The following is a 24386-nucleotide window of genomic DNA, read 5'->3' as shown; positions in this document are numbered from 1 at the left end:
AGAAACCAGGTAAATGATTGATTGGTGAGTATTTCTCTCTTTCTCCTTTTTTCCAAACTTAAACTCTGTGGTTTATAGTTTCTAAGCTCTCTGTGGTGTAACGGGGACTGTTGGTAAACAAGGGCCCTTGAGTATATCATTTAATTATAGTGTAATTGGTGATATTGATTAGATTTAATTTAATTTAAATTAATTAAAGGTAAGTCATGGCAGGAGAGCTCGGCCCCGTGGTATGCTCCTCCTGCACTATGTGGGAAATCAGGGACACTTCCTGTGTCCCTGACGACCATGTGTGCAGGAAGTGTGTCCAGCTGCAGCTACTGGCAGACCGCATTGTGGCGCTGGAGCTGCGATTGGATACATACTGGAGCATTCGCGATGCTGAGGATGTCATGGATATCATGTTTAATCAGTTGGTCACACCGCAGGTAAAGGTTGCACAGGCAGAAAGGGAATGGGTGACCACCAGGCAGAGTAGCAGGCACAGGGAGGTAGTGCAGGAGTCCCCTGTGGTCACCCCCTCTCAAACAGATACACCACTTTGGATACTGTTGAGGGGGATGGCTTATCAGGGGAAAGCATCAGCAGCCAACTTCCTGGCACCAAGGGTGGTTCTGCTGCACAGGACGGGAGGAAAAAGAGGGGTAGAGCTATAGTAATAGGGGATTCTATTGTAAGGGGAATAGATAGGTGTTTCTGCGGCCGCAAACGAGACTCCAGGATGGTGTGTTGCCTCCCTGGTGCAAGGGTCAAGGATGTCTCAGAGCGGCTGGAGAACATTTTGGAAGGGGAGGGTGAACAGCCAGTTGCCCTGGTGCATATAGGTACCAACGATATAGGTAAAAAACAGGATGTGGTCCTAAAAGCTGAATATAGGGAGTTAGGAGGTAAATTAAAAAATAGGATCCCAACGGTAGTAATTTCAGGATTGCTACCAGTGCCACGTGCTAGTCAGAGTAGAAATAGAAGGATACTTCAGATAAATACATGGCTAGAGGAATGGTTTCAAATTGCTGGGACATTGGAACCGATTCTGGGGGAGGTGGGACCAGTACAAACCGGACGGTTTGCACCTGGGCAGGGCTGGGACCGATGTCCTGGGGGAGTGTTTGCTAGTGCTCTGGGGGAGGGTTTAAACTAAAATGGCAGGGGGTTGGGAACCTGAGCAGGGAGACAGAGGAAAGGGAAACAAGGATAGAAGCAAAAGACAGGAAGGAGAAAAACAAAAGTGGCAGTCAGAGAAATCAAGGGTTTAAATCAAACATGGCCACAGTAAATAATAATTCTAAAAGGTCTAAGAGCGTTAAAAAAACAAGCCTGAAGGCTTTGTGTCTTAATGCAAGGAGCATTCGTAATAAGGTGGATGAATTAGCTGCACAAATAGAGGTAAACGAATATGATCTGATTGGGATTACGGAAACATGGCTCCAGGGTGGCCAAGGCTGGGAACTCAATATCCAGGGGTATTCAATATTCAGGAAAGATAGGCAAAAAGGAAAAGAAGGTGGGGTAGCATTGCTGGTTAAAGAGGGGATTAACACAATTGTAAGGAAGGATATTAGCTCTGATGATGTGGAATCTGTATGGGTAGAACTGAGAAATACCAAGGGGCAGAAAACGTTAGTGGGAATGGTATATAGACCTCCAAACAGTAATGCGGAGGTTGGGGATGGCATTAAAAGGGAAATTAGAGAAGCGTACAATAAGGGCACAGCAGTTCATGGGCGACTTTAATCTACATATAGATTGGGCTAACCAAATTAGAAACAATACTGTGGAGGAGGAATTCCTGGAGTGTATACAGGATGGTTTCCTGGATCAATATGTCGAGGAACCAACTAGAGATCAGGCCATCATAGACTGGGTATCATGTAATGAGTCATGATTAATTAGCAATCTTGTTGTGCAAGGCCCCTTGGGTCGGAGCGATCATAATATGATAGAATTCTTCATTAAGATGGAGAGTGAAGTAGTTGGCTCAGAGACTAGGGTCCTGAATTTAAATAAAGGAAACTACAATGGTATCAGGCACGAGTTGGGTAGGACTGATTGGGGAATGTCACTCAAAGGGTTGACAGTGGATAGGCAATGGCAAACATTCAAAGATCGCATGGATGAACTACAGACCTTAAATCTAACAGAATTATGGTCACTAGCACCAAAATGCTCCCCCACTGATACGCCTTCTACCTGCCCAGCTTCATTCCCTAAAACTGAGTCCAGAACTGCCCCCTCCCTTGTTGGGCTTGCTGCATACTGGCTAAAAAAGTTCTCCTGGATGCATTTTAGGAATTCCGCACCCTCTATACCCTTCACACTAATTTTATCCCAGTTAATATTGGGGTGGTTGAAATCCCCTACTATTACTGCCCTATAGTTTTTGCACTTCTCAGAAATTTGTCTACATAGTTGTTCTTCTATCCCCCCCTCACTGTTTGGGGGTCTATAGTGCACTCCCAGCAGTGTGGTCTCCCCTTTTTTGTTTTTCAGTTCGACCCATATGGCCTCGTTTGATGATCCCTCCAACATATCATCCCTCCTCACAGCTGTAAGTTTCTTTAATCAATACCGCGACCCCCCTCCCTTTTTACCTCCCTCTCTATCCCACCTGAAAATCCTGTAACCAGGAATGTTGAGCTGCCATACCTGCCCCTCTTTCAGCCACGTCTCTGTAATAGCTATAATATCATAGTCCCAAGTATCTAGCTGTGCCCTCAGCTCATCTCCCTTGTTCGCTATACTCCTTGCATTGAAGTACAGGCAAACCTCCTTGTTGACTACTATCTAGCCCTTGATTCCTCTGTCCTCCCAATTTACTTTCTACGTTTTTGTTTTCCAATTCCAGTTTTTCTTCCCTCCCTATTGACTCTATATTAGGTTCCCATCCCCCTGCCAAGTTAGTTTAAACCCTCCCCAACAGCACTAGCAAACCATCCCGCGAGGATATTGGTCCCGTTCCCTTTGAGGTGCAACCCTTCTGGCTTGTAGAGGTCCCACCTCCCCCAGAAACGGTTCCAATTGCTCAGGAATCTAAAGCCCTCCCTCCTACACCATCTCTCCAGCCACGCATTCATCTGCTCTATCTTCCTATTTCTGAACTCACTAGCATGTGGCACTGGCAGTAATCTGGAGATTACTACCTTTGAGATGCTGCTTTTGAACCTCTTTCCTAGCTCCCTAAACTCTGCCTGCAGGACTTCATCCCTCTTCCAACCTATGTCGTTGGTACCGATATGGATCATGACCTCTGGCTGTTCACCCTCCACCCTCAGAATGCCCTGCAGCCGTTCAGTGACATCCTTGACCCTGGAACCAGGGAGGCAACATACCATCCTGGAGTCACTCTGCAGCCGTAGAAATGCCTGTCTGTTCCCCTAACTATTGAATCCCCTATTACTATTACTCTCCCTCTCCTCTCCCCCCGCCTGTGCAGCTGAGCCTTCCATGGTGCTGTGGACTTCGCTCTGGCTGCACTCCCCAGAGGAACCATCGCCCTCACCAGTACTCAGCACCGAATACTGGTTGGTGAGCAAGATGGACTCAGGGGACTCCTGCACTACCTGCCTGGTCCTCCTCTTCTGTCTGGCGGTTACCCATTCCTTCTCTGCCTGCACACTCTTAAGCTGCGGGGTGACAACCTCCCGAAACATGCTATCCACGTAGCTCTCAGCCTCGTGGATGCACAGCAGTGACTGCAGCTGCCGCTCAAGCTCCGTAAACTGGTGCTCGAGCTGCTGTAGCTGGCGACACTTCCCGCACATGTGGTCATCCAGACCACGGGAGGTGTCCAGGACTTCCCACACGGCACAGGATGTGCATTCCACGGGTGTGAGCTGCCCTGCCATTCCTCTCCTTAACAGACTATTCACTAACCTAGCTGGAATAAACTTAAAACTTTAAGAAAGCCAATTATAAACACTTACCAGATACTCACCAATCAGTTCACTCCTTGTGCCGACGTCACTCTTTGAAAATTCTGCCGGTGCTGAGTTGGTACCGTCACCGCCTCGCCGCTCCTCCCAGGTCTGCACTGCCGCCGCCGCTGCTGGGCCTACCTGCACCTCGGGCTCACTTTATACCGCCGTCACCGCCTCGCCGCTCCTCCCAGGTCTGCACTGCCCCCGCTGCTGCTGGGCCTACCTGTACCTCGGGCTCACTTTATACCGCCGTCACCGCCTCGCCGCTCCTCCCAGGTCTGCACTGCCGCCGCCGCTGCTGGGCCTACCTGTACCTCGGGCTCACTTTATACCGCCGTCACCGCCTCGCCGCTCCTCCCAGGTCTGCACTGCCGCCGCCGCTGCTGGGCCTACCTGTACCTCGGGCTCACTTTATACCGCCGTCACCGCCTCGCCGCTCCTCCCAGGTCCGCACTGCCCCCGCCGCTGCTGGGCCTACCTGCACCTCAGGCTCCCTTTATACTGCCGTCACCGCCTCGCCGCTCCTCCCAGATCCGCACTGCCCCCGCCGCTGCTGGGCCTACCTGTACCTCGGGCTCACTTTATACCGCCGTCACCGCCTCGCCGCTCCTCCCAGGTCTGCACTGCCGCCGCCACTGCTGGGCCTACCTGCACCTCAGGCTCACTTTATACCGCCTCGCCGCTCCTCCCAGGTCTGCACTGCCGCCGCCGCTGCTGCTGCTGGGCCTACCTGCACCTCGGGCTCACTTTATACCGCCGTCACCGCCTCGCCGCTCCTCCCAAGTCTGCACTGCCGCCGCCGCCGCTGCTGGGCCTACCTGCGCCTCAGGCTCACTTTATACCACCGTCACCGCCTCGCCGCTCCTCCCAGGTCTGCACTGCCGCCGCCGCTGCTGCTGTGGGGCCTACCTGCACCTCGGGCTCAGTTTATACCGCCATCACCGCCTCGCCTCTCCTCCCAGGTCTGCACTGCCGCCGCCACTGCTGGGCCTACCTGCGCCTCGGGCTCAGTTTATACCGCCGTCACCGCCTCGCCGCTCCTCCCAGGTCTGCACTGCCGCCGCCACTGCTGGGCCTACCTGCGCCTCGGGCTCAGTTTATACCGCCGTCACCGCCTCGCCGCTCCTCCCAGGTCTGCACTGCTGCCGCTGCCGCTGCTGGGCCTACCTGCACCTCGGGCTCACTTTATACCACTGTGGTAAACCACTGTTTGTATTCCACTGTGTACATGTCTGTACATGCCTCGGCTGACTCCTCCCACGAGTCCAGGTATAAAGGTGACTGCTCCACAGTCCCTCTGTATTCTGGACTGGTCGACCACTTGAGGCACACCTTCATTCTCTTGTTAATAAAAGCCTGTTAGTTACTCGCTTAACCTCAGTCTTTTGGGTAATTGATAGCGCATCAATTTTATTAACAAGATTTTTTATAATGGAGAAGATCCTCACACCAGCATGCCTGGACTTAGACCATCGGGAGGCGGACGCATCCACCAAGTTTGCTCACTGGCTTAGGTGCTTTGAAAAATTCCTGATTGCCTCCGCTGCAACGGTCAAATCGGATGAGGACAAACTGGATGTCCTGGCCTCCAGAGTGAACCATCGAGCGTACTCGGTCATCCAGGACACGACCTCGTACACGACTGCTCTCAAGCTCCTCAAGGACCAGTACACGCGCCCAGTGAACGAGGTGTACACCAGGCACCTCCTGGGGAGTCGTAAACAACAACCTGGGGAATCGACCGAGGAATACCTTCAGGCACTGTCTGTGCTTGGCCGGGCCTGTGGTTGTAAGGATGTAAAGGCCGCTGTGTACACAGAGGAACTTATCCGGGACGCTTTTGTAGCGGGCCACAGGTCCAATTACACCCGACAGCGACTGTTGGAGCAGAGTGACCTCGACCTCAACAAGGCCTCTGAACTCGCACTATCATTGGACGCAGCCTACCGGGGCATGGATGCCTACTCCTCTGCACCGTGGACGCCGCGGGGAACGACAGCCTGGGACACGGTAGGACCGTCTCATAGCGCCGTGCCACCCCAGCCACATCCCAGCAACGGCCCAACTACCGCAGCAGTGTCCCAAGGCCAGAAATGCTACTTCTGTGGCCAGGCCAAACACCCCAGAGCGCGCTGCCCGGCGAAAAATGCGATCTGCTCGGGCTGCGGGAAGAAGGGACACTACGCCAGCGTCTGCAGGGCCAAAGCCACCCCGAACCCCAGCAGCGCCGCATGTGGGCCGTGCGGGCCGCCACCTTGGGCCTCCCCAGCCATGTGCGAACCACCGGAACAGCAGCCATTTTGGACGCCTCCAGCCACATGGGGATCATGGACGCCGCCATCTTGGACGCCAGCTGGGACGCAGCAGGCCCCCAACACCGCCTCATCTGACACCCGCAGCGACACACCGACCCCTACACTGGCCTCCGTTACGCTGGACCAAGCGAGACCACACCAACTGGCCCGGTCCACAATGGACATTAAGGTAAATGGTCACGAAACAACCTGCCTTTTTGACTCTGGGAGCACGGAGAGCTTCATCCACCCCGACACGGTGCGGCGTTGCTCTCTCCCAGTCCTGCCTGCGCACCAGCGGATTTCTATGGCCTCCGAGTCCCAGTCGGCGGACATTGGCGGCTACTGCGTGGTGACACTCTTAGTAGACGGGACTGTGTATGATAATTTTAAACTTCTGGTCCTGCCCCACCTCTGCGCTGCCGTTCTACTGGGGTTGGATTTTCAGTGCCACCTTAAAAGTGTTACGATGGCGTACGGTGGACCCCTCCCCCCACTCACAGTCCGCAGCCAGCAGCTTCCAAATTGCCCGCCGCGCACCAGGTGCAACCTCTCCACACTCAGAGTCACCCCCCCCCCCCCACTGTTTGCTAACCTCACCCCCGACTGTAAGCCCATCGCCACAAAGAGCAGGCGATACAGTGCCGGGGACAGGGTTTTCATTAAAACCGAAGTGGAGTGGCTCCTGAAGGAGGGGATTATTGAAGGCAGCACCAGCCCCTGGCGAGCCCAGGTTGTGGTCGTTAAGACCGGCGAGAAGCAGCGCCTGGTCATCGACTACAGCCAGACAATAAATCGCTACACCCTGCTGGACGCTTACCCACTCCCCCGCATAGCTGATATGGTCAACCAGATCGCGCAGTACCGCGTCTTCTCGACCATTGACCTGAAATCAGCGTACCACCAGCTCCCTATCCGCCCTGAGGACCGCCAGTATACTGCCTTTGAGGCAAACGGTCGCCTCTATCACTTCCTTAGGGTTCCCTTTGGCGTCACCAACGGGGTCTCCGTCTTCCAAAGGGAGATGGACCGGATGGTCGATCAAAATGCGTTGCAGGCCACTTTCCCATATCTGGACAATGTGACCATCTGCGGCCATGACTTGCAGGACCATGACGCAAACCTCGAAAAATTCCTCTGCACCGCCCAACTCCTGAACCTGACGTATAGCAAGGAGAAGTGCATATTCCGCACAACCCGCCTCGCCATCCTTGGCTGTGTCGTGGAACACGGAGTCATCGGTCCCGACCCCGACCGGATGCGTCCCCTTATGGAACTCCCACTGCCCCACTGCCTCAAGGCCCTGAAGAGGTGCCTAGGCTTTTTCTCCTATTACGGCCAGTGGGTCCCCTACTATGCGGACAAGGCCCGTCCGCTGACCAAGTCCACCTCTTTTCCCGTGATGGCAGAGGCCCACTTAGCCTTCCACCGTATCAAGGAAGACATTGCCAAAGCCACCATGCACGCAGTGGATGAATCCATCCCCTTCCAGGTGGAAAGCGACGTGTCCGACTTTGCCCTGGCCGCTACCCTTAATCAGGTGGGGAGACCCGTGGCCTTCTTTTCACGAACCCTCCAGGGCCCGGAGACCAGACACTCCGCTGTTGAGAAGGAGGCCCAGGCTATTGTGGAGGCTGTGCGTCATTGGAGGCACTACCTGGCCGGAAAACGATTTACCCTGCTCACTGACCAGCGTTCAGTTGCTTTTATGTTTAACAACAAGCAGAGGGGCAAAATCAAAAACGACAAGATCTTGAGGTGGAGAATCGAACTTTCCACCTACAATTACGAGATCTTGTACCGGCCCGGGAAGCTCAATGAACCCCCGGATGCTCTATCGCGTGGCACCTGCGCCAGCGCGCAGATCGATAGACTGCGGGCCCTCCACAATGACCTCTGCCACCCGGGGGTCATCAGGTTCTTCCACTTCATCAAGGCCCGCAACCTGCCTTACTCCATTGAGGAGGTCAGGACCATGACCAGGAACTGCCAAGTCTGCGCTGAGTGCAAACCGCACTTTTATAGACCAGACAGGGCTCACCTGATAAAAGCCACTCACCCCTTCGAGCGCCTGAGCGTTGATTTTAAAGGGCCTCTCCCCTCCTCCGACCGCAATGTGTACTTCCTCAACATTATTGATGAGTACTCCCGTTTCCCGTTCGCCATCCCCTGCCCGGACATGACCAGTGCCACGGTCATTAAATGTCTGAACGACCTCTTCACCCTGTTCGGTTTCCCCAGCTATATCCATAGCGACCGGGGCTCATCGTTTATGAGCGACAAACTCCGCCAGTACCTGCTCGCTAGGGGTATTGCCACAAGCAGGACCACCAGTTACAACCCCCGGGGGAACGGACAGGTGGAAAGAGAGAATGCGACAGTTTGGAAGGCCGCCCTGCTAGCCTTAAAGTCTAGGGGCCTTCCAACCTCCCGCTGGCAGGATGTGCTCCCCGATGCGCTCCACTCTATTCGGTCACTGCTCTGCACTGCCACTAACGCCACCCCTCATGAGAAAATGTTTGTCTTCCCAAGGAAGTCCACATCGGGGACATCGCTACCACCATGGCTGACGTCCCCAGGGCCGGTCCTACTGAGAAGACATGTGAGGACCCATAAAATGGACCCCCTGGTTGAGAGGGTCGACCTCCTCCACGCCAACCCCCAGTATGCTTACATTGCGTACCCGGACGGGCGGGAGGACACAGTCTCCATACGAGACCTCGCACCCTCGGGGGCCCCAGTAACCCACTACCCACTACCACCCCCCCCCCCCCCCCCCCCCCCCCCCCACGATCCAATATCCAACCCCAGCAGACGGCACGCCTGGGCCCCGCGACCCGCTCGACACCCACGAGGACTACACACCAGTGCCCCAGCCTACGCGGGACTCGACGCCGGAAGCTTCACTACCCCTGCTGTCGCCACGTCGATCACAGCGGCAGACAAGACCTCCGGAGAGACTCCAATACACAAACTTTTAATGCACTTCACCCCGCCGGACTCATTTTTAAACAAGGAGTGAATGTGGTAAACCACTGTTTGTATTCCACTGTGTACATGTCTGTACATGCCTCGGCTGACTCCTCCCATGAGTCCAGGTATAAAGGTGACTGCTCCACAGTCCCTCTGTATTCTGGACTGGTCGACCACTCGAGGCACACCTTCATTCTCTTGTTAATAAAAGCCTGTTAGTTACTCGCTTAACCTCAGTCTTTTGAGTGATTGATAGCGCATCAACCACCGTCACCGCCTCGCCGCTCATCCCAGGTCCGCACTGCTGCCGCCACTGCTGGGCCTACCTGCACCTCAAACTCACTTTATCCCACCGTCACCGCCACGCCGCTCCTCCCAGGTCCACACTGCCGCCTCTGTTGGGCCTACCTGCACCTCGGGCTCGCTTTATACCGCCGTCACCGCCTCGCCACTCCTCCCAGGTCTGCACTGCCGCCACTTCGGCTGCTGTGGGGCCTACCTGCACCTCGGGCTCACTTTATACCACCGTCACCGCCTCGCCGCTCCTCCCAGGTTCGCACCTGCTGCTGCTGCTGCTGCGGGGCCTACCTGCACCTTAGCTCACTTTATACCGCTGCCACCGCCTCGCTGCTCCTCCCAGGTCCGCACTGTCGCCGCCGCCTCTGTTGGGCCTACCTGCACCTCGGGCTCAATTTATACTGCCATCACCGCTCCTCCCAGGTCCGCACTGCCACTGTCTAAATTGCGCTATATCTTGGATGAAAAGTGTGGAACTTGGTTGAAGAACTGAATGAAAAGGATGATATTTTATCAGAATGGAGAGAAATCTGTGAGAAATCCGAGACAATTAACGATAAGCTTTTCTTGTATATAAATAACCTGAACTTGGGTATAGAAAGTACAATTTTGAAGTTTGCGGATGATACAAAACTTGGCGATGTAGTGAATAGTGAGCAGGATAGTAGCAGACTTCAGGAGGACAAAGGCAGACTGGTGAAATGGGCAGACACATGAGCGACACAGTAAGTGTGAAGTGGTGCACTTTGGGAGGAACAACATGGAGAGGCAGTATAATCTAAATGGTTTTATTGTGAGGGTTGTGGAAGCGCAGAGGGACCTGGGGGGCATGTTCACAAATCTCTGAAGGTGGCTGGGCAAGTTGATAAGGCCGTCAAGAAAGCTTGTGGGATACTTGGCTTTGTAAATGGGGGCATTGAATTCAAAACACGGAAGTCATGCTAAACCTTTACAAATCACTGGTTAGGCCTCAGCTGGAGTATTGTGTAGAATTCTGGGAACCACACTTTAGGAAGGATGTCAGGGTCTTGGAGAGGGTAAGAAGGAGGTTTACTGGGATGATAGTAGGAATGAGGGACTTCAGTTCTGTGGAGAGACTGCAGAAGCTGGGATTGTTCTCCTTAGAGCAGAGAAGGTTAAGGGGACACCTAATAGGTATTCAAAATTCTGAGGGGTTCTGATTGAGCAAACAGGGAGAAACTGTTTCTTCTGGTAAGTGGATTGGTTACCAGGGGTCACAGATTTAAAATAATTGGCACGAGAACTAGAGGGGAAATGTGGAGATATTTTTTCACAAAGGGTTGTTAAGATTTGGAACCTGAAAGGGTGGTGGAAGCAGATTCCACAGGAACTTTCAAAAGGCAATTGGACATGTACTTGAAGAGACTAATTTTCAGGGTTGTGGGGAAAAGGCTGGGGTGTGGGAATAAATTGAACCACTCCTTCACAGGATGAACAGCTTTAATCTCCCAGGTGTCTTTGACATCCAAGGCCACATCACATCCTTCCCGTCTACTCTACTGTGCCTTAATACTTTTTTAAATTCAATCACAGAAAGGGTCGTGGAAATCTGAAACTCTCTTCCCTCAAAAGACTGTGGATGCCAGGATCAATCAATTCAAAATTTTCAAATCTGAGATGGGTAGATTTCTGTTGGTTAAGGGCATCAAGGGATATGGAGCAAAAGCAGGTAAATGCAGTTGAGGTACAGATCAGCCATGATCTAACAATGGTGGAACAGGCTCGAAGGGCTGAATGGCCTCCTCCTGTTCCTGTGCACCATCCTCTGCAGTCAGCCATGTTTATAATATTCCCACAACACTGTAGTTCCCGAGTGCTACAGTAGCCTCGTGTTTCAGAATTGCTGATTCCTAATGCATTCAGCGTTCACGTCTATACAGCTTACTGTAGATGTTCCCATCTTTTGGCCCCTCGTTTACCCTTGTTAATGTTACCTGGTTCTTGTATATCACCCACCTGCTGTCTAGATTCCACTCTTTAATCAATGTCATGTGGGATCACATTTCCTCCTGGCCTTCTCCCTCCTATCCAATGGAAATGCTTCTTGCAGCTACTTCAACGTTCCTGACCGGTTCCATTGTTTTTATTTGGCCATCTCGCTCCCTTTGTTATCACAAGGAGAACGCCATTTACTTTTCAAAGTCCCAGTATTATTTTCGCAGCAGATTGACAGACAGTTATTCATATTCGCAATTTTCTTTGCAAACATCTTTTTCACCATAAACAGGAAGTATAACAAAGAAATTGCCCTGATTTTCTAGGTCATCCTTACACAGGTTTCAGAGCCCTTACATGATTTCTTACATTGTCATTTAGCCCTTCCTGCTCCTCCAGTACCTTTTGTCATTTATCTTCAATGTGCACAGACCTATCTCTAGGTAACCAACTCATCATCATTACCACACTCATCACTACCCACCTCCCTACAGCCAGAATCTCCCTGCACCTCACCAACTGCATCTTTGTCCTAACCGTGTTCTCTGGCTTCTGAACTACTACTTCCTCCATGACTTGGTCTTCTGCATTAGGAGTTGGTGCTTGATCTAATTGAATGGTGGAACAGGCTCGAGGGGCTGAATGGCCGACTCTTCCTATGCTCCTGTATTTGCACATTGTTGTGGCTTTCTCAGTGTCTTTACAAGCATTCTTCCTGTCGTCAGTGCATCCTCTATTATCTTGTGTGCTCAGTTTCCTCCAGCACTTATTTCTGTTTCTTGCTGACCCTGAACCTGTTTGCAAAAATCTCTGTCACAGTTCCTCAGTGACTCGCCCTTAATATTGAGTACCAGCCCATCCACTTCATTAAACTTTGACTCAATTAGTCCAATACTATCCACCCGCCTTTGCTAATTAGTTTTACAATCGTTTCCTTCCATTAGTTCTCATCCGCTCCTCTCAAAGACCCAAAGCTTTTCCTTCAGGTTTTTGGCAGCTGAGATCAGCGAGTTGCTCCACACTTTACTATTGACTCTCGAGCTCTTTCATGCTGCAAAGTCGAGCCTTGTTTAGTCTGTTTGAGCTCTGCCAGCGGTCTGCTGTGTGTTAACATTTGTGTTTCTGTCTATTTCAGGAGAGTACGCCCGAGGAGCAGAGGTACGACATGTTCTCCAAAAATAACTGAACATTATAAAGTAGCATATTGAAGAGCTTGTTTTATTTTCTGCTGTTCAATATTTCATATTTACATTATTAGTGAAGACGACAATCAGCCAAACATAGCGGAAGGCAGCCTGTCTCTGGGAGCATTTAAAGGACCCACCCAGTATAGAGTGTGGAGACCTGTAATGGACATTCTCAGCCCTGGTACGGAGGGCCTTTCCTGTTTTCTTACGTAACCTGTAAAATCCTCAATAATTGTGCTCATCGTAAGAATACCCGACAAGAGTACAAGAATGTAAATATTATTCATACCGACTTCAAATAAAAATGAAATGGAAGTATGTAATATCTGATTCATGAATTATATAATGCAACAATGAAATAATCACAACTCTTTTTTAAAGCAATCGACCAATTTATTCATTTCATTAGTAAGAAACACTGATCTAAATCATTAACCTGTCACAGTGGGTTGTTTCATGGCTTAAAACTGAAAAATAATGCACAAGGATATTCACAAGTGATTTGGTCAAATCGCTTTCGATCACCTGCTGACTCCCCAAAGCCTTTCCACCACCTACAAGGCACAAGTCAGGAGTGTGATGGAATACTCTCCACTTGCCTGGATGAGTGCAGCTCCAACAACACTCAAGAAGCTCGACACCAGCACAAAGCAGCCCACTTGATTGACACCCCACCCACCACCTTAAACATTCACTCCCTCCACCACCGGCGCACTGTGACTGCAGTGTGTACCATCTACAAGATGCACTGCAGCAACTCGCCAAGGCTCCTTCAACAGCACCTCCCAAACCCGCGATCTCTACCGCCTAGATGGACAAGGGCAGCAGGGGCATGGGAACACCACCACCTCCAAGTTACCCACCATCCTGACTTGGAAATATATCGGCCGTTCCTTCATTGTCGCTGAGTCAAAATCCTGGAACTCCCTCCCTAACAACACTGGGAGAACCTTCACCCCACAGACTGCAGCGTTTGAAGAAGGCGGCTCAGCAACACCTTCAGGACAATTCGGGATGGGCAGTAAATGCTGGCCTCGCCAGCGACCCCCACATCCTGGGAATGAATTTAAAAAAATCCAGAAGAAATTTTCAACATGGAATGTTCGCACTTCTATGAAAAAAGAATAAGAAACGTACTTGAAGGGGGCGGAACACGAGGAAGGTTGAAAATATTTGTGAACAAAATGAAGTAAATCAGAAAGTAATGGTTAAATGATGTCAGGAATATGTTTTTTTAAATCTAGATTTTAGGATCGACAAAGATCTGTTTTAAAAAAAAAAATGAAAAGAAACTTTGTCTGATTTCCGAGCGGCCTCCAGCGGGTGTTTGAAGAGCAGCTGGTTCGGTCGCTCAACGCGCCCACACTCCGCCCATTTGTATCTGAAAATTACAATCCGGGTCCTTTGTACTTCACGGGTCCCCGGTTTGTGAATGACGTCGTTTCCCCCTGAAACAGGCGGGCGGTCCCGCTGCCCATCTCAGGACCCTACCCAAGGTGGCGATGGCTGAAGCTCCAGTGTAAACTTTAGTGCCATTTCCAGGCGACTCTCACTCCGGTTACACCAGGCGGGGGCTCTTAAAATCAGCCCCATTAGTTCAGGATAGGAACAGGAAGAGGCCATTCAACCCCTCGAGCCTGTTCCACCATTCAATGAGATCATGGCTGATCTGTGACCTAACTCCATACACCCGCCTTTGGCCCATATCGCTTAATACCTTTGGTTAACAAAAATCTATCAATCTCAGGATTAAAATTAACAATTGACCCAGCATCAATTGTGGTTTGTGGAAAAGAGTTCCAAAATTCTACCACCCTTTGTGTGTAGAAGTGTTTCCTAATTTCACTCCTGAAAGATCTGGCTCCAATTTTTAGACTCTGTCCACTAGTCCTGGACTCCCCAAGCAGCAGAAATAGTTTCTCTCTATCTACCCTCCACCCTATCAGTTCCCCTTAATATCTTGAAAACTTTGATTAAATCAGCCCTTAACCGTCTAAATTCCAGGGATGGGCGGTGTAAGGAGCCAGAGTCTGGAGCAAGGTGTAAATAAAACAAACAACACGTTTAGTTCATGTTTCTGGGATGTAATTAAGCCCCGAATCGCTGTGTGTTTAATAAATGCCGCTTCTATTGTGCAGTTTAATAACAGCGCTGGGCAGCAGAGGTGTTGCACTAATTCATCTCAAACACCGCCATGTAGCGCCACCTTCCGTCTGTGGAGTAACATTACAGGCAGGAAGGTCACCGGGTTCCTGCAGCTCACAGCTCATTCCACCCAGTCAGTTCCTCTCTACAATTCACCATCCATTTGTTTCTTCTCTCCCCCTCCTTCTATTCCCCAGCCCTACACAGGCCCTTGCTGATCTTTCAGTTCCCAGTTCCGATGCAGGGTGTATTCCCGGAATGTTAACCTGTCTTCTCTCTCCACAGGTGATGACCTTGTCCACTCTCTATTCTAAACACTCCACACGCTTGAATGTTCTGATCATTTCCATCCCCTGGGTTTTCCCATGTTTCTGACACTCCCTCCTGTTCCCTTTTGATTTCACTTCTATCTGGTGCCGCTTTTACTTTTTCCTTCCCTCGGGTATTATTTAATTTGCCGTGTCTCGGATGGTCCCTTTGTCATATCCTTCCCACTGGTGTTCTATCTCACCCTAGTTCCTCTCCCCGGCCCCTCTTTACCTTTAACTTCCCAGCTGGAGTCTGTGGATCCCTTGGTGTATTTCTGCCCGTGTTTTAATTCTCCTCTGTCTCTGGGTCCCGATGATTCTCGATGTTCTTGAGGTTTTTATTTAATTTTACAGGAGTCTCTGGAGCAGTTGCCACGAGTTTGTTCCCCTGCACCGATTAAACAAACAAATCTCACCAACAAGACATTGTCACTGGGTTGTAGCCGCCCTGACCTCAGGTGACATTTGGACCATCCGCACCACCTGTGACTGAGACCGACACCCATCAGTTTGCAGCTGGCAGGAGGAAGGGTGAAATTATGGGATGGACCTGTTAGTGACCTTTAACCCCGCACATTGTCAGCGGGGCGGAGTTTTCCCCGTCATCATTCGATCCCGGATTGAAGATGGGAAAGATTCTCTCAGTGAAAGTGTGGGTGAAAGTGTGCAGATGGGACATGTTGTCCGCATTGTAAAATGACACCTGTCCGCCCTCATAGTCCAGGTACACCCCGATCTTCCGGGGCTTCACACTCGGGGTGAGGGTGGTCGGTGAGGGGGAGGTGAGGCCAACATAGACACTTCTGGGGGACAGCAATGCCAACCTGCTGCCAAAATAGTCACTTCCGATTCTCAGCCCCACAATCCAGTATCCGGTCTCTGGTCTCAGGTCGAAAAACCCTTTCCTCCTGGCAGACTCTCGGGCCACACCCAGACCCCACTGAGTCTTGTCTCCCATCCCCACCTCCCAGTAGTGTCTCCCTGATGTGAATCCCTCCGATCCCAGGACACAGGCCCAGTAATCAAACCTCTCCGGGGTGTCAGGGAGCGGCTGCCGTTTGTCTCCGTTTCTCACACTGGTCCGGTCCTCAGACAGGATGAGCCAGGGATCCGCTGTGTCCGAATCCAGAGTCAGAGAGGCTGGAGCTGGGGAAAGTTAAAATAACACAGTCAGTGATTTAGTTTCTTCTTGTGATTTATTCAAACACTTGCCTTTTTAAAGTGCCCACTCGGGCTCTGGGTTGTATTCGTGGAAGAGGAGGGGAGGGCAGAGAGAGCGGGAGAGATGGAGAGAGCGGGAGGGGTGGAGAGAGGGGAGAAGGAGTGGGAGGAGAGAGGGGAGAAGGAGTGGGAGGGGAGAAGGAGTGGGAGGGGAGGGGGGAGAGGGGAGAAGGAGTGGGAGGGGAGGGGGGAGAGGTGAGAGTGGGAGGGCGGGGGAGAGAAAGGAAGGGCGAGAGGGAGGGGGAGAGAAAGCGAGGGGAGAGAGAGCGGGAGAGGAGGGAGGGGGAGAGCAGGTGGGGGAGGGAGGAAGCGGGTGGGGAGGGGCGAGAGCGCGGAAGGGGAAGCGAAGAGAGAGCGGGAGGGGAGGGGAAAGAGCGGCAGAGTGAGAGGGGGGCAGGGAGGAGGGGAGTAAGAGGGGAGGGGAGAAAGAGGGGCAGGGGGATGGGAGTCAGAGGGTCAGGGGAAGGGGAGATATGGAGCAGAGGATGATGGAAGAAAGAGTGGGTGAGGAGGCGAGGGGAGAGAGCGGGTGAGGGGAAAGCGGAGTTAGTTGCGGTTTTTGGAGCTTTCTTTCACCTCTGCCATCCTGCTGTGATCTTGAGCCACTGTGAGGAACTCTGCAGCCCCAGCCTCCCGCTATTCTCAGTGCCTGCAGAGTGCATCAAGTGCCTTTGAAAATTAACAAGGAATCGGTGACAGAAGCTCTAATGTGTCCTGGAGACACAGTGGGTGAAATTGGTCTTGGACTGTTTTAGGTGACAGTCAATCAGCAGCTCGTATCGCGCTCCCTCAATATTCGTTTCCATTAACTTCAATGGGAATTAATATTGGGCACAATGTAAAATGGGCCACTGATTTACTATCACCCATTCTGTGTTACCACCCAGACTAATTTTACCCGCAATCTCTCTCTGGAGGCGTGACCCACTCACCACTAATCAGCGCTGTCGATGTGTGGAGAGGGGGAAAGTACCGACAGCAGGAGAATAGAGAGAAGAGAAGGAAAAAGGTAAAGAGAAAACAATGAGGAGGGAGCTGCTGCAGAAAGGAAGAGAGAACCAAAAACAACCGAGGGAAACTAAATTAAAAAGCTCAGCAGAGGAAATGGGAGAGACAGGATACACCATGTACTGGAGACAAAGTCCCAGACACTCTTAGATTGATCACAATCAGCAGTGCAATTCCAGATTGAATAGAACAGCAAGGGTCTGGCTCAGCCTGAGACAGTGGCCAAGGAGGGGGTGCAGTTGGTGGCCAGGATGTAGAGTTGTTGACAATTTCCAAACTGATCGCTTAAATCTTCACAATGTTTAACTGGAAAAATTCTGGCTCCTCCATAACTGGATTCCAGATAATCTGTTGGACAACACACTGGTGGTGGAGGGGTCAAGAGAGGTGGTGGAGAGGTAGAGCTGGGTACCATCGGTGTACATCTGGAAACTGAGCCTGTTTCTGTGGATGAGGTTGACAAGTGGCAACATGTAGATCAGTGAGAGAAGAAGACCAAGAATAAATACTTGAGAATCTCCTGGGGTGCCGTGTGGGGGCGGGAAGAGAAGCCATTGCTGGAGATACTCTGGCTACGATCAAATAGGCAAATGTGAACCAAGTAAAGGCAGTCCCACTGAGTAGGGCAATTGAGGAGAGACATTGGAGGAGAATGGTCAATGTTTGCAGAGAGCTCCAGGAGGATGAGGAGGGAAAATGCGCTATACTCACTGTCACAGAGCATGTCATTTGTGACCTTTATTAGGGCCACTTTGGGGCTATGATGACAGGGATGAAAATCTGGTTAGTGTGGTTCAAACATGCAGTTGTGGCAAAATGGGCAGGGATTTCAGAAGTGATCGCACGTTCAAGGGCCTAGAAATTCAGTTGCGTTAGCGCCCACTTATTGGCTATAAAGTGGTTTGCGCCTGAAGTTTCTTATCGCCCGAAATTAAGTTGGGCCCTAACATCGGCGTTAGCCGGTAGCGCTGCGCCGGTACCGATGACGTCATCGGTGTGCGCAGCGCCCCGGTTACAACGCGATTCCGCTCCGAAGCCAACTTCAGTTGCGGCCGCCTCGCCCGCAGCGGCCGCAAACAACGTTTTGAAAACGGTGCCTTGCAGCTCCGAAAGGCCAGCGCATAAAGGTGGAGGGGCGGCCAGCCGCTTTCCCGGCGGCCGCATGGCCGATCCTCCCTCCCCGGACTCCTGCACCACCCCGCCCCCCCCCCCCCCGGCTGCATTGCTGTCTGACTCCCACGAGCCCGGCACTTCTCCGTGGTGCCGGGCTCATTTGCCGGGAGAATCCAACGGCGATCTCACGGCTGCAGGCAGCTCCTCCTTAAGAGAAGGAGGAGGCCTGCAGTACTCCAGCCTGCTGCACCGCATCGGGTGGCGCAGCGGCAGCTGGACGGCTGAAATAGACGTTCATCGCCCCAATCGAGGCGGCCAAACCCTGCAGTAGCACCCGCCTCCGTCTTCGCCCGTGGCAACTGAATTTCAGGCGGGCGCTGCGGGAATCCGGGCGAGCGCTAAATTTCGGGCGCTGAAGACCTGGCGGGGCCTTACTGAATTTCTAGGCCAAGGACTTTTACAAGAAAGTAAGGTTGAAGATCAAGTGCAAGGACAGAGGGATAGAGGGTGGGTAATTTTGAGGAAGGGTGTGATGACATTGGATTTGAAAAGGAGCTGGATAGGACGTGAGGAGAGGGAGCCATTTACAATGTGAGCTAGCAGGAAACCAGGAAGAGAAGTTGGGTGGGCAGAAGTTTAGTGGGAATGGGGTCAATGGAGCAGGAGGTGGGTCCAGCAGAGAATACAATCTCAGTAAGACAGGCAGCCTGGCTTCTGATTGGTTACTTGCACCATGGATATGTAAAATAAAGAGAATAATGCAGCGAGAGAATAAAAATAAAAATACCAAACATTGAACCGAATGTTGATGTTTTATCCAGTAGGAATATTGGTATAAAATATCAGAACATACATTGATGTGAATTTAAGAACTGAAGTAAGAACTGTGAATAACTCAAAGCAGATCAGAGAAAGTGGGTGAGAGTCTAGGTGGAAGTGAGTGATGATGGGATTAGTGTCACTGTGTGAAGCTGCTTTCAAAGGTGATGCGATGACTTTCTAGCCTGGTTCTAAACTCGGGTTTATGCAGCTGTTTTCAAAGGCCACAAGGAAAGTACTGTTGTGAGTAAAATATTTCACAGGTAAAATAGAGTCCAGCATAAGGGATGTGTTGGAAATAAATACACTGCAATTACATCTGAAGGAGAAACTGACATTTCTAATGTTCCTGACAAATGTCTCAAAGCACTTCACACAATGTATTACTTTTGAAGTGTATTTTCTGCTGTGATATAGGGCAGGGTGTCCAATAGGGCAGGGGGTCCAAATTAGACCTCCCCTCTCCTCAGCCCTCACAATTCCACTCTCCAAGCCCAGGCAGCTCAGTCCTATTTGGGTTTATAGTTTTTGCCAGCTTCTTATCAAACTCTCTCTTGAAGCTGCTGATACCCTCAGACAACTCTGCCTCCCTTACTTTCCATACCCTCCCCATAAAGTATTTGGGAGTGATTTACGTCTCACTATCGCCCGGATTTAAAGCGTAAACGGAGCAGTAATGAGAGAAAAATCACACGCAGTGCTTCCCACCTGGTTCCCACCAATGCCTGCCGGGATATGGTGTCACAGCCGCGAAATAGGAATCCAGCGCAAGGAGTTCGTTCTCTCCGGTGTCCTGGACAATATTTGTCCCTCAAACAACATCACCAAAACTGGTCATCTGGTCATTATCACATTGCTGTTTGTGGGAGCTTGCTGTGCAGAAATTAGTTCTGGCGTTTCCTACATTACAACAGTGACTACACTTTAAAAACTCTTCATTGGCTGTAAAGCGCTTTGGGACGTCCTGAGGTCGTGAAAGGCGCGATAACAAAACACACTGGCCTAGAAATTCGGTTTTGGCACAGCGAGGGCTTTAGCGCCGGAAGTTAGTGCCGGCGCTAAGTCCCCCTGCGCGCACCAAAAATTCAGTAGCGCCGCGCCCAAACGGCTGCCGGCGCTACTGAGGGGTCTCAGCACCTCAAAACTGGCGCCACGCGCCGCATTGCGGCGCTATTTCGGCGCTGCGGCGCCCGCTGCGGTGCGGCAGGCTCGGGAAGTGCAGGCCTCCTCCTTCCGTTAAGGAGGAGCTGCCTGCACCCAGCCGCGGCCCGCGATAATCTTTTTAAAAATGAGCCCGGCACCTCGGACAAGTGCCGGGCTTGCTTCTGTTCCGGGGGGGGTGGGGGGGAAGTCCGGGGAGGGAGCTGCGGCCAGGCGGCCGGCGGGAAAGCGGCCGGCCGCCGCGGGGCCTTTAATGCGCCGGCGCAAAGTTCTGTAAGGCACCTCTGCCAGAACGTTGCTTGCGGCTGCCACGGGCGAGGCGGCCGCAACTCAATTTCCGAGGTCGGGCGGGTTACCATGGCAACCGGGACGCTGCGCACACCGATGACGTCATCGGTGCCGGCGCAGCGCTACCGGCCTAACGCCGATTTAGGGCCCCTGTCAATTTCTAAACTGGCCATAACTTCGGCGCTAGGCCCTCTAGCGCCTCAAAAGCGGCGCTAAGGCCAGTGAATTTCTAGGCCACTCTTTCTTTCCCTCTTTCGTAACAGTTTCTCTGTGGTCAGGAGGTGCATGAATTATCCTGCCTGCTGCTGGTCGATCCTTGGTTTTCCAGCCGCCCACCGTATTTTCCTGTCCCCCCATCCCTCATCGCCCCAATCCACTCCGCCCACCTTTAAACAGCTCCTGCTCACTTGCCTCCAGGGAGGATTTGGCGGATTTCCTGTCTCCCGCCTCAAGGATCACCGAGCACCTTCCCACGCTCCAAATCTGTGGGCAACTCGCCAGCAATATTGTCCTGAAGCCCAACCCTGAGAATGGATTGGGCCTCTGACCAATTTCATGGAGCGAGCAGTGGGCTCACTGACTCACTGCCTGCCCGATCAATGGGGTCACTCAAAAACCCAACCTCGCTCAATCCAAACTGCCTTTTCACCCTCCCTTTTCTCAGTTTGAGACTATCCCTACTTTGTTGTAGACTCTGTGACTGTGTTAAACCTGTGGATGTTTATCTTCTCTCTGCGGTTTAGGATCTTGACTACTTCAATAAGATCACCACAAGCCCTCCCTTATCCAGAGCAAAGACTCCTGACTTCCAGACTAGACACGGACATCAGTGATCATTTAATCCGGGGTCTGGGAGCCCGTTCAGTCTCTTCTCATCTGGATTTATAAATCAGGAAAAGGAATATAAGAGTTTTACCGGGGTTAATGGCGTCTATCATTTCTCTCCACGCTGTGTACTGTAAAGGGCCGTTGAACTTTCCGATAGACAGGGCGCCATCTGATACTGATAGTAGGTGCTCGTCGTCACTAATCCTGTAAATATTGAACAGTTGATTTTATAAATCGACATTAAACACTTTTCTGAGTTCTTTTCCCAAACTGTGCAGAGTTTCAGTAAAGAGCATGTCCTACCTCCTCTTCCGACAAGCTTCCTCCTGAAATAAATAAAACACAAACAGTGAGGAGGATAGTAAAAGACTTCAGGAGGACACAGACAGGCTGGTGAAATGAGCAGACACAGGGCAGGTAGAATTTAACACAGGGAAGTGTGAAGTGATGCATTTTGGAAGGAAGAATGAGGAGAGGCAAAATAAACTAAATGGTACAATTTTAAATGTGGTGCAGGAACAGAGAGACCTGGGGATCACACACACAAATCGCCGAGATAATTGGCAAATAAGAGAGTGGGGATTTCTTGACAATGACTTGTGATGACCTGGAATGCACTGACTGACAGGAAGCAGATTTAAGAACTATTTAAAAAAGGAACTGGATATATACTTGAAAAGGAAAAAATGCAGGGCTGCGGGGAAAGAGCGGGGGGGAGTGGGTCTAATTGCACAGCTCTTTCAAAGAGCCGGCACAGGCACAATGGGCCTTTTGTGCTGTGGGATTCTATGATTGTAAGTAGTTGAAAAGCCTGATTTGTGTGTCAGATACTGGAACTCAGCATCAGTGTCACTCACAGACACAGTGACTCTCGCACCCACCGCACCAGACACACCCACACACTCACAGCATGGAACTGTAACTGGATTGCAATCTGAGTGCCAGGAAAATATGAAACTTGAGCAACACGGAAATAATTACAAGCAAAATATCAAGATCACGGCAACTCATTCCGGGGAGGTCTCAGGTATTCCCGGGAATCTGCGGACAGTGTGGGAGCCGGTTAGTTCAGTGACAAGAACAGAACCGCCCCGGAATAAACAAAACAATCGGTTTAAATCAGTAACGAATTATTCAGCAAATGCTGCATTTATTTCAGTTATCATCGGTTATTTTGTGACTGTGTGAAGTTTCACTGAACTGACCCGCAATATAATCCTCACCTTCAGAAATGTCAGCCCGTCTTTTTGCTCCATCTGTTTCTGTAACTTTGAGAGTTTCTCCTGAATAGAATTTAGATTCTCTTGAATTTCTCGGAGGTTTTTCTCCATTGTATCTAGAATCTCCCCCTCTTGTTCCCTGAGATCTCTGATTAAACGCTGCTCTTTCTCACTGAGAATCTGGTGCATTTTAGCGAACTCCGATGTGATGCGGGTCTGCAGACTGCTCGACTGTTCCTACCAAATGAAATGTGAAACATAATTAATGTACCGCGATAAAGGGAACAAAACTAACCGAGATCCCAGAAAATCAGCACAGGGAGATCTTACCCTAACTGCGGAAATCTGCTGTTTCTGTTTTAATTCTGTTTCTAGAACCGCCGATTTCTTCTCTGTGAGAGAATCTAAGGAAGATTTCAGCTGATCCTGGGATTGGGATGAAAATCACAGAATAAAAGTGTTAGACCATGAAAATGTGATGAAATAATCCGGTGATCAAATCTGCTCCCTTTTACCTTGTAGATTCCAACAGCTTCTTTAATGGGCATGAAGCGGTGCTCTCTGTGTTCCCGCGCATCTATACAAGTGTAACAGATCAATTTCTTGTCAGTTTCACAAAACAGCTTCAGTTCTTCCTGATGTTCCTCACAGTGAAGTTCACTTTCCTTCTCTTTCGGATTCAGGTTTAATTTTTGAGCTTTCTCGGCCAGATTCGCTAAGGCCCGATTTACCCTGAGGTTTCTTTCCGGAAACTCCTCTCTACATTCCGGGCAGGAGATTGTCTCCTTCTTTTCCCAACACTGTGAGATACAGGAGCGGCAGAAGTTGTGCCCACATTCCAGTGAAACCGGGTCGGTGAAGCAATCAAGACAAATTGAACAATTTAAATCCTCGGTCCATCTTTCGGCCTGCTGTCTGGAAGCCATGTTCACACTCAGCACTTCCTGATTCAAACCGCTTTCAGTTTCGATGTTTTTCTGCTGCCGAACACCTTCAGTTCAGCGATTTCCCGATGGAGTTCACTGCAATGCTCAGGGAATTATTATTATAAACTCGTCTATGTCCCGTTGGCTTTTACACAGGGAGACACAACCTAGAGCAGTGCGAAGGACAAACAAGGTCAGAGCACGGAGGGGAATAATTGAACCCTGGCCGGGAGGGTGAAGGTTCCGGGAGTGTGGGCAGTGGGGGGAGGGAGAGAGAGGGAGAGGAGGCGGAGATGGGCGGGGATCGAGATTCCGGGGCACTTTGCTCCAGACTGAACTCACTGCCGACTACAAACCCTCTGGTGACACACGGTGTGAGATAGAGATCCATAAACTGAATTGTGTTAATGATTGCAGCCGCTCACCCTAAAACACAAAGTGCCACAAATGTCAAGGAGTGACTTTAGATGACAGGCACAGAGAAAATCTTTAGAGGGATTGAAGCATTGAGGATCGATTTTATCTGCTAGAAAGAAAGACTTGCATTTATATAGCGCCTTGTAAGGTAGCAAATGTAACCCCACTATTTAGGAAAGGAGGGAGAGAGAAAACGGGGAACTACAGCCCAGTTAGCCTGACATCAGGAGCGGGGACAATGCTAGAATCTATTATTGAGGATGTGGTAACGGGGCACTTAGAAAATAACAATAGGATTGGGCAGAGTC

The 24386-nt window shown here is 50.9% G+C and overlaps 2 protein-coding genes across 2 annotated transcripts in view; one reads left to right on the top strand and one right to left on the bottom strand.

Moving 5' to 3' along the window:
• Positions 1 to 24386, top strand: part of LOC147096384 (uncharacterized) — a 419163-nt gene that overhangs the window by 249453 nt on the left and 145324 nt on the right. The window lies entirely within an intron of this gene.
• On the bottom strand, positions 12996 to 23907 carry LOC147096387 (zinc-binding protein A33-like). Its single transcript, XM_085975145.1, has 6 exons — positions 23251 to 23907; positions 23066 to 23161; positions 22739 to 22972; positions 21819 to 21841; positions 21604 to 21719; positions 12996 to 16223 (listed from the first exon to the last, which is right to left on the bottom strand). The coding sequence occupies exons 1-6, from the start codon at positions 23659 to 23661 to the stop codon at positions 15631 to 15633; spliced, it is 1473 nt and encodes a 490-aa protein (XP_085831271.1). The 5' UTR covers positions 23662 to 23907; the 3' UTR covers positions 12996 to 15630.

Source organism: Somniosus microcephalus, unplaced genomic scaffold (assembly GCF_052327205.1).
Source record: "Somniosus microcephalus isolate GS21.2 unplaced genomic scaffold, FLI_Smic_1.0 unresolved_chr1, whole genome shotgun sequence".
NCBI lineage: Eukaryota > Metazoa > Chordata > Chondrichthyes > Squaliformes > Somniosidae > Somniosus > Somniosus microcephalus.
Note: the sequence above shows the minus strand (reverse complement) of the source record. Positions and strands in the feature narration are given on the sequence as shown.